Raw genomic sequence first — 11,327 nt, 5'->3', positions numbered from 1 at the left:
CAGTAAAACAAACATTTCCTGTCATGTGAAACATTGGCTGGCAAGGTACCCCCAACAATATTAAGGATTGCTCAATTCAACACTGAAATTCTGTACTGATTTCCAGAATTGCACAGAGTGCTGAACAGAGATCCCTTTATTTGAGGCCTGATGACATTAGGTGATTTCTTCAGCCCACTAGTTAAGAATTCGATTTGGTTGGCCAACTATAGGTCAATGAAATACCCCCTGCTGTTGAGATCGGCTGACCCTCCATCTTCCCTATTTCTGTCATTTTGAGTACTCAAGACAATCCTTTACTTTTTCTGGAAAAGGGCTGTGATGTGCAGGAAATCTACTCAAATTCTTTAAAAAGTGCAGCTTTTTAAAAATTATTCAGGATTGCTTATACTACCGGGAAAACTAGAATTCTGCAAGGAGCTAGACCTGCTACAATTTCTCTACAGCAGACACAATCTCACTGGCTCCCCACTCTGCACTGGAGCACTTAGAAAACTGTAAGACAGACATCACTATTTCAATTCAACTCAGCATTCAACACCATCATTCCCTCAGTACTGATAACCAAGCTTGAAAACGCAGACTGCTGTACCTCCCTCTGCAACTGACTTAGGAGCAGATTCTTGCCCTCTGCCATTAGATATCTGAATGTTCCATGAACCTCATTATTCCTTTTTTTTGCATTATTTCTATAATTTATAGAATTTTATCTCTTCGTATTGTATTGCTGCAGCAAATCAAATTTCATATGCCAGTTATAATAAATCTGAGATTTTCCAGACTATTGAATATTATCCATATTAATATTCAAATAAATTTAAATTCACTTTTTAAAAAATAGTATTACACTTTAGTATAATATTTTAAGAGAACCTAGCAAGTTGCAAAGGTACATGCCCTTTATTCTCAGATGGCTCAGCTACAACGAGCAGCCACAGAGCTCTAGGGTGCTGGTGAGTTTAGCAGGAACATGTGAAAAGGAACGTTGGATTTCTGGAGAATGGTGCTTGGTAAATTTCAAGGGTGTTCTGGAATCAGAACTTGATGAATTGCATTGTGTGAAAACAGGATCCATGTACTAAGTGGGATGCAGAACCCTGCAGCCCTTGTGTTACATGGTGCATGGGAACCATCTGAACTCATCTTATGAAATGTTGAAGTTTGAAGTGAGAGTTTGTTAAATGAGATCCACTGCAAATATCTTGAGCAGGGGTTTCTTCGTAGAGTGAAATGGCAACCATGCACTATAACTCCTTTTCACTTGTGCTACCTGATGTGCTGAAGTGATCTGTCTGGATGGCATGCAGAACAAAGGTTTTCATTGTACCTTGGTACATATGACAATAATAAGCCAATTTACCATTAAAAAAATTACTTATCAAAAATTGCATCGATATCTTACTGGCCCAATCTGGTCAGAACTGCTCCTTTTAGTAAAATACAATTGAATGATAGGCTGCTCAAAGAAGCAAAAAAATCCAATTAGATCTATTGTATTAAAAGGACAAGACCAGCATCATTTCTTTGACATACATCCCACATCTGGTGTACAATTTAACTCTTTCAGTACTGCTGGGTCCAATTCCGAGACTTCCAGAATAACCTTCACTGCATAGACAACAGCAGAACAAGTGATGCCCACATGATGAGAAAGAATAATAAACAAATCCACCCTGGACAAATGCAGTACAAAAGTGGTCATGAAAAATGCTGGACTGTTAAAAATTAACTTGATTCATTAAATATCATTCAGAAAAGAATGTGTAAATTCTATGATTTCCCAACTGACTTGTAGACTAGCAGCTTTGCATTCAATTACTTCGACTCAAGCTCAGATTTCTCCCAACAAAACAAGATGGCTAGAGCATCTGCTGGTGCATGTGGAGAATGAGGGGAGGGAGAAAGATATGTTTTCAGTTAACACACTGCATGAGGACTAGAAGTGGAGAGGGAAGGTGCCCAAATCTCTCTCATACCTCATGGTACTTCTTTAAACCAAATCATTGATAAATTTTTATGCCTCCAATCTATTAACATTTCCAAATGCCTTTGTGTCATAGTTGTCAGTGAAGAACCTTGAAATGTTTCACTAGATAAAAAAAAATCGTAAAGGTGCACAGTTGGTTGCTGCAATCCTAGCAGTTGTCAGAGCAAACAGGGTATGCTAATTGGCAACAAAACCAAAATGAGTCAATTCTTCCTCCTCCAGTGGAGGAAACACAACTAGAATTAGTAGTTTGTAAAAAAAATGTGTGCCTCTGTTGTATCAGTGCATGTGATTTCCCCCAGATGGATAGCATACACCCAAATATTTAAATAATTCTCCAGTTTGTTTGAAGCAATATTAGGAGACTTGATATTAGTGCAAGAAAAGTCTTCAGTGATTCAAATCATCCATTTGGCACTACAGAAGATTGTCAAACATTTGAACCATACTGGGACTGCTCTGAAAAAGTGATAATAAACATTGTGGTCAAGACTTAAATACATTACAAATGTGCTACAGAATTGAAAAGATCAAAATATACTAATTTTTGCTGAGGCTGCAGGAACTTTAGAGTCACAGAGTCATAGAAAAGTACAGCATAGAAAAGGCCCTTTGTCCCACCTAATCCATGCCAACATCATTTAAATTGCCTACTCCCATCGACCTGCACCCAGACCATAACCCTCCATACCCCTACTATCCATGGACCCATCCAAACTTCGCTTAAACATTGAAATTGAACTCACATGCACCACTCGTGCTGGCAGCTCGTTTCACACTCTCCACTCTGAGTAGTTTCCCTTCATGTTCCCCTTAAATTTCTTACTTTTCACTCTTAACCCATGACCTCTGGTTTTAGTTGACGCATCCAACCTCAGTGGAAAAAGCCTGCTTGTATTTACCCTGTTAATCAAGCATTAAGGAACATGTATAATGTTATATTAAAAAAAAATCATCTGATATTTGTTCAAGTGGATGTTTATTGCTTTTGTTGCATCAGCTTGCCATCCATCATGGTTAAACCCCATTTACAAGATTTTGTTTTAATGTACACTCAAGGATCATGAACACTGCATCTTAAGAATTATATTTATTTGCCCTTACCCCTTTCCAAGTGCCATTAAGGCATTTTTGTGCAATGATTCTTCTTTAATTGGAGATGCTTAATCTGCAAATGGACAATTAGGAAGAGCAAACATTTTACTTGGCAGAGCCAAAATCACATCATTTTTGTTAATAGTACAGGGAAGTCAACAGCTCCAACCTCATTTGTGCAAATACAAATAAATTAACAAACAAATCATGCATGAGTAACTGCACAATTAGGGTAACATCTGTCAAACACAAAACCACAAAATACCTGCATTGCTTCAAAATGATGTATATTGTGGGAGTCCTAGATAGCATACCAATTTAAATCCTCTTATAATCTTACAGTTTATGTAATGTTCAAACCTACTGGACAATTTGAAACTCACTCTCATTTTCATTGAATGCATAAAGTAGTGATAAATTATAACTTTCAAAGCAGTGCAAGCTTAAAAGTTCACAAATTAGCAACAGCAGGAAAAAAAACATCATTCTTCATCAGATCATTTTTATATAAACATATTTTCCATTAGAAGTTTATTTCAGCACTTCTAAAAACCAACACAACAGTTGAACTACAATGGACTGGTAACATTTTAATATACAACACCTAACAGTAATGTCTCCATTTAGACAACTGCAATCAGATCCTATTAAGTTCAATTAAAAGCCATGTGCATCACGGTTTGTTCTTAAGTAGGAGTTTCTTAAGCACTCACACACTCTCCTTGCAAACTGTGCCAAATGTAAGTAGCATCCATTACTGCCAAAAGGCTGCAACCTCAAGTCTGAACACAGGCAAGCTAAGCTGCCAACATCCCTGTATCCAGGCCTAAAATGGTAAAAGCAACCTTGGTGTCAGCAATAGGGAACGGGAGTTTAACTTACTTAGGTTTAAAACAACTATGAAAGGAAGAATAATGTGCCACAAATGAGTTTTTTTGTGCTTTTCTTTTTATAATAAATTGCATTCTTTGTGAAACTAACAAAAATTGAAGTTATTAAAAATAATCATAGCAATTTATTAATTATGCACAAGTTGTAAACCATCATAAATAGTAGTGACCAAGAGCTTCCACAGACATCTTGTAAAACTTCAACATTGTTTGTAGTTAATTATCAAATGTGAATGAATTCATTTTCCCACAAATTTAAATTTCCCTGTTATCAGGCACCTGATCTCCCAACAAATAGCTTTCTCAGTTGCCTAGACACTTCTGATCAAGTCTGCAGTGCACGTGGTCAATTCTAAACTCCATCTGAGCAAAACAGTTACCACTTCAGCACAACAGTCAACCATTTCTTACTGCATGTACACAGATCTCAATTGCTAATGAAGCTTTTGCAAAACACTAGTAACATCAGAAGGCACAAAAATCAATTGGAAGTGTCAGGTCAAGCAAAACATAATCAAATGCCCCCAGCTGACAGCAATCAATGCCAAATCGTTGACTCGAAGTGGTTCCACTTTGCAAGGAATTAAGCTATCATTGCAAATCTGTTGATACACCAATCAGCCCATTGACGCACATGGTTGGAGTTCCTGTAGGTTTATTTGAACATGTAAAACAAAAGGAGAGAATATCCACAAGCTTGATGGGGATGGGGATGAGTTCAGATGCATGGTGAAAGAGCCAATGGGAGAGAGGTGGGAAGAACAGAGATCTCTAATGACATATGAGCAGCTATTGTTGACTATGTCCTAAATCATGGCCTGTCCATGAGTGAGGCTGGTCTAAGAGTGCAGCCTAATGTGTCATGTTCATGTGTGGTATCAATTATCCCTACACTCAGGAATGAGAATCTGGTAAGAAATCACATCGCAAATGTATGTTACACAAATGCATTTGACACCCATGTTTTCCCCCTACAAATAATGCGCTACAGTAAACGCATTCATTTGAAATATATCTTAGAATTGCAAGACTACCTCAGGCTGACGGGCAAGTCAAGGTGTTCGAAGCTTAACAAGAAGCAACAATTGTTCAGATGGTGTTAATGAACAATGCCATACACTTGCATGAAATACAGACAGCTGTAATTGCAGACTTTACAATATTCTCAAATATTGTCAGTATATTGACAATTTATAAAGTTGGAATGTCACCACATCAAACTGAAACATACCTACGTAGTGCCCTTTGATAGAAACAGTGACAGGGTTAAGGAACTGAGGTATCTGTACTGTGTGTACAGATATGTTGTCAGCATTGTACATGTGGGCTTTACAAAGTACTTCATTCCTTTTCACTCTTCTATGTGTTTCACTTTCCGTCTTCTCTATTGCAATTACAGAGGATAATAGAACTAGAGTCCAATGTGATGCTACACAAATTCATCCACATTGATGAAGCTGGCTTCAATACTGTACGTCCAAGACAAGAAGCAAGGAAGGAATGGTGCAAGACAAAGAACAACAGTCCAGGAAAATGACAGAGGTTCAAACATTACCATGTGTGCAGCCATACTAGACACTGCTGTTCTAGCATATCTCCCAATGATTACGCCATGTAACATCCCACACCATATCAAATTCCTTTCCAAGCACATTCCATGTGCTTTACAGGTAACTCTTATTGTCCAAGGAGGAACAAGATGTCAAGATCAATGACCCACAATGTCATCATATGGGACAATGTATCTTTCCACCACTCACTTGCAGTGGTTTCAAGCTCATCTACGCACGAGCGTGGAATTCCTTCCACCATACCCCCATTTCTCAAACTTACTGTAGAGTTTTTTTTCCCTCCCCCAGAGATGGAAGGTCCATGACAAGCATCCTTACCATCAAATACCGCTAATGGGCACTATGACATACAATCACCATGTCAAAAAACCAGGGCTGGAGCAGGTATTTCCCCCACTGCATCGCGAGGAAGCATATTCTCTGTGATGCCGATGAAAAGATGTGGTTTAACATTAGGGACAGAATATATCAGACGTGAACATTATTGCACTGCATGTGTTATCGGAGATGTATGGCTGTGTGACGCACCTAGTATGGTAGTGTAGTGGGTAGTGCTTGTCGCTCTCGCTTTCAGCTTCCACTGCTGGCTAGCAGTCTTGCAAAAAGGAGAGATGAATGTGAAAGTCTCTCCCTGGCAGAACATAGCCTCTCCTACAGCAAGCCTCATGTACAGCCATCTTGCTGGCAACACATGGAAACTGAATACCCTTCAGACTCAGGTTGAACTACAGAGGACAGGGAGGAGGTCTGGCCCCTGCACACGTAGAACACAGGCCCACCGGCATGTAGACACATCCTGGTGCTCATGAACCAGATCCCCAGCTATGGTCAAATAGCCCCACTGCCTTGTGGGCAGCCTCGGAAGAGAGACAAAGGCTACAGGAGTAAACCAAGATAGAAAATCCAGAGTGGAGTCCCCAAGGTGGCTGGACATTGCTGAACATCCTTCTAGCAGCTCTTGCAGCCAAGCGGGTGCCAAGCAAATTGCTTTGCTTTCCTTTGGATTACACCGGTGAGACTGAGAGGGAGATCTTGATGACTAGGTATCTCAAGATCTACATACCTTCCACCCAGACTTGTCCATTGTCCTTTGAGACAGAGAGGGGCCATCATCACTATGTTTTCTCCCCCTAAAGATGACAGCAATTTTATCTTCGACTTTCATGTAATAACAGATAGTGAACTGCTGAGATTACAGTGAATACTGTAATCATTCCGTTGGTCCTTCAATGTCCTCATTTGTGATTGGAGTTGTAATCATTATATTTACAGTAATGGACTAAATGTCCTGATCTCTGGCATTCTACAAAGTAACAAACATCACACTGTACGACTGACTACACTGTTCATGTTATGACTCAGTGAGAAGGATGATCAGTGTTTTGCCAGTGATGTTCTGGTGATTGCTTATTCGTGTTAGTGGTGTAATGCGTGCTACTGTTTTAATTGAATTATTCATCATATTTATTGTTTTGACAGTGAGAATGAGTATTTTGTGATGGTATCAACTGTTTTGAGAACGCGGCTATCATTTTGACCAGTATGAATAAGCAACCAAGAAAAACTATTAACACCATAAGTGAAATCAGGAGTCAGCAACCAAGGAAATTTATTGGTGCTCTACCACTGAATTAATTGGGTATACTGCAATTGTAATACAGGAGCTGCAGCTAGCCAAGAATCCAAAATAATAGGGCAGGAGCTCCCCTTACTACTATCACTGTGAAATAACTGCTACCTCCTTCTTACTGACTCAACATTCTGTAGTTTGTGCCCAATAATTTACCCACCATTCAGTTCAGAATTCTCTGCCACTGATTTTGCAATGTGGCAACATAAGGTACACTTTAAATTGTGTGTATGAAAACATTTGTGTTGGGGAAGTGGAGATATCAATATTTGATCAGTGCTTCACATTATATGTTAGTGTAAAGACCTTTATAATCCAGATGAAAAATGTAATCTAGCACAATAAACATTATAATAGCAATTAAGATTAAACACAGCAAATGATCTCCTGCAGTACTTAACAAAGAGGCACACTTTAACTCTTTTGTAAATGTAGCTTTTTTCCACAAATCAAGCACAGACCAATTTAGCTTTATGACTATATAATATTGATAGTTCTAAACAAAAAGAGGCAAGAATCAATGTTTACTCCATACTGGGGTTGCCATGGGCCCTTGTGGTGATCTATCAATTATAATGAATTCTTCAGGGTTGTCAAAGGCTTGATAGTGGATTAATAATTCCTGGATAGCACATTCCTCAATCTGAAAATAAGACAAAAAAAATCACTTACAAAATTTGGAGACATTAGATTAACAGTAATTATTAAATTACTTCCTGGTTAATTGAAAAATCCATTAGCAACAGACCCTCATTAACATGATTAACATTAACATGGCTAATAAACACATTATGTACAACTTTAGACATAAAACACAAGTGATGAAGATGAGTCTAATGAGTTTTCTGCCTTTTTACTGGGAGTCTCTGGAAATGTGCCTTATTAGTCCCTCGCTAACAGCCACTGGGCTCCATGGTGAGAAACCCACTATACATCCAGGGTTTATACAATTTTGGTCCTGCCAAACCTGTGAAGTTGGGATGTCTTGCCCACCAAAACCCCGGTTTGTGTGAATTCTGTGTGATTTACTGGCCCCCTGCAAGACGTGTTGGCAAGAAATAATAGATTGTACAGTGCATAGAATTATAAAGGAAGTATATTTATGAACGTTAACTTAACCAAAGAGCTATTAAAAGAAAGATGAAAAACAAAAAGAGCCCATTATAACTAAACAGTCAAATGTGCACACAAGTTGGAGCTCATCTTGAAGTTGTCTGTAACTCACACGCTGGACCCTTGGTCTGCGTGGAAGCACACACCATCTTCCGAATGTCGCTCAAAATCCATCTCGAACAAGCGGGCTCTCCCATGGGAGTATTGGTCCTCCTTCCTTGAAACCACTTATCGACACAAATTACTTTGTGCAACAGGAACGGCATCCTCAGCCATCTTCCCTCCCGTCTTCTCCCAGCTCCCACCAAAAACACCTTGACCCACACCAGTGTCCCTCACAAAAAAACCTCTCCACCCAGCATTTTCTTGAACCTTCTCTCAACTCCAACATTCTTATGAGCTGACACCACATTCCTAAGTTGAACAACAAAGCCACTTATCTCAGCTCAAACCCATATGGGCTGAAAGCAGAACAGACTGCTCTTACAACTGCTAAAATGAAATACCTAGAGCCTAGCAGTAAAAAAAAATCTTAAACAGGGCGTTACACTAGTTATTCCCCTCTGAAATCTTAAACAGTAATCTTCTTCTTCATGTGCCTTGCACATTACACGCTTGGCTCTCTACATCAAACGATCCCTCGCAGAGTCAATGATATCTCGCACACTTAGATCTGTTAGTTCTTTCACAGTGTCCATATATTTTCTTCTTTGCCTTCTTCTTCCACGTTTCCCAGGCATACGGCCTTGTAATGTAAGGCATTCTATTTCTCCCTTTCTGATGACATGGCTGAGGAATTTAAGTTTCCTCTCATTTAATGTTCTCATTAAAGATCTTTCTGTATGGGCACATTGGAGTACTGTCTCATTAGTTACCCTATCTCTATATGATATTTTCAGCATTCTTCTAAGAAACCACATTTCTCTTGCTTCTGAGTTTCTTTGGAGTTCTGGTGTTATAGTCCATGTTTCAGAAGCATACAGCAAGATTGACCAGATGTAACATTTTAGTAGCCTAAGCCTTGTTGTCATAGAAATGTGTCTGTTGGTTATGAAAGTTGGTTTTGGCAATGGCAATTATTCTTTTTATTTCTAATTTACTTCTAGCATCTTGTGATACAAAACTACCAAGGTAATTAAAGCTGGTCTTTTGTTCAGTCTCTTGGTTACAGACGTACAATTGGCAGTTGGGAGTATCCTGTTGTTTTGATATTACCATAGATTTGTGTTTTTTTTTACAGTTGATGGTTAGACCAAAATCTGCACTTGTTTGTACTACTTTGTCTAGGAGGATTTGTAGGTCTTCTGCAGCACTTGCTAGTAGGGTGGTATCGTCTGCATATCTTATATTGTTGATGTTAACACCTCCAATTTTTATCCCATTAAGGTCTTCTATTTCTCTCTGAGAATCATTTCACTATAGATATTAAATAATTCTGGTGAGACAACGCATCCCTGTCTAACTCCTCTTTGAATTTTAGTCCAACTGCTTATATTATCATCACTTTTTACTGCCGCCGTTTGATTCCAATATGAACAGTAATGCATCATGAATATACAGAAATTTGGACAGATGGGCATGGGACGAGCAGATAGTTTCACTAGTGTTTTGAAAACCCCAGCTACAAAGTAGTGTTTGAATTTGTGTCTAATGCCTTTGAATATCTAGCTTTGACAAAGTTATAAAGTAGATTTTAAAAAATGAAGTATTAATGACCAAAAGCGAATTGTGATTGTATAACTCTATGACTAATTTTACACAACAAAGACACTCATACTTCAACCCAACTTGTCCAAGCAGATCAGATGGCTATCTAAGCTAGTTCCATTTGCCCATGTTTCACTCATTCCCTTCTAAATCTTTTCAAATGCACTTACCCAAATGTGTTTTTAAAACTGTAGTTGTAACCACTTCTACCATTTTCTCTGGCAGATCTTTCTCTATACTCATCACCCTCTATGAAAAAGATAAGGGGTATACAGAAACATTTAATTTCTGCTCTCTACTTGTTACTTGTTACATACACCTGTTAGGGTGCATTCTCCAGATACCTTATAAGGTAACCGTAGCCTTCAGCCAGGAGCAGATGCCAGCAGGTGGTTCCCAACCTTCACAGAGTGTTTCGACCCTTAACCACGACACTCTCCAGTTGGTGGGCCGGCAATGGTAGCCAAATCAATGCCCATCTGCTCCTGGCTTCCAGCTCCCCTCCTCTCACCTACTTCAAATCCAGCAAGAGGCTCGTTCTGCCTCTTCCCCCATCCTACGAGCTACTTGTTTTCGCTCCTTTCATCCAGGCCCAGAGCTGACAACTGCCATGCTGATTTGGCTGGGAAACCCCTGCAGCCGATCTCCACAGGGAACAACCATGCCTGCCATCCCTTGTCTTTACACTCCTGCACTAAATGTACGTCCTCTAGTTTTAGTCTCCCCTATACTGGGAAAAGACTATCTAACACTCCTTATGATCTTATGAAACTCTAAAAATCACTTTTCAACCAGTTAGGCAGCATCTATGGAAATGGGCAAGTAGTTGATGTTTTGGGCCAACGTCCTTCACGTTGACTGCTTATTCACTTCCATAGATGATGCCTGACGTGCTGGAGTTCCTGTGTATTGCTCTGGATTTCCAGTTTCTGCAGAGTATCTTGTGTTTATGATTCACCGTGAATCTTTCCTATGTTGTCTCTAGCATAATCACATACTTCCTGTACTGTGATGATCTCATTTGCACACAATGCTCCAAGTGTTGTCTAACTGATGCTTCTCACAACAATCAAGAGAAAATCTGCAGATGCTGGATATCCGAGCAACACGCACAAAATGCTGAAGGAACTCAGCAGGCCAGGCAGCATCTATGAAAAAGAGTACAGTCAACGATTCAGGCCGAAACCCTTTGGCAGGACAACTTCAAAAAGCCTTTATGGATGACTCAGTTATGCAAAAACTTCAGATGCAATTAGATATGCAAATACTCTAATATGAGGGGATGGAATTTCAGGTTCATTCCAAATGATTTTTAACAGTCTCACAAGAAGCTG

General features: G+C 39.3%; 1 protein-coding gene across 1 annotated transcript in view; it reads right to left on the bottom strand.

The window, feature by feature from the left end:
- Window positions 1-2,949: 2,949 nt before the first annotated feature.
- ibtk (inhibitor of Bruton agammaglobulinemia tyrosine kinase) overlaps window positions 2,950-11,327 on the bottom strand; it is a 163,276-nt gene continuing 154,898 nt past the window's right edge. The window contains exon 28 of the mRNA XM_072250091.1: window positions 2,950-7,816. Within this exon, the coding sequence (XP_072106192.1) occupies window positions 7,691-7,816 (126 nt within the window). The 3' untranslated portion in view covers window positions 2,950-7,690. The remainder of the gene's footprint in view (window positions 7,817-11,327) is intronic.

The sequence above is a fragment of the Mobula birostris genome, chromosome 2, assembly GCF_030028105.1.
Source record: "Mobula birostris isolate sMobBir1 chromosome 2, sMobBir1.hap1, whole genome shotgun sequence".
NCBI lineage: Eukaryota > Metazoa > Chordata > Chondrichthyes > Myliobatiformes > Myliobatidae > Mobula > Mobula birostris.
This window is presented reverse-complemented; position numbering and strand designations above follow the sequence as displayed.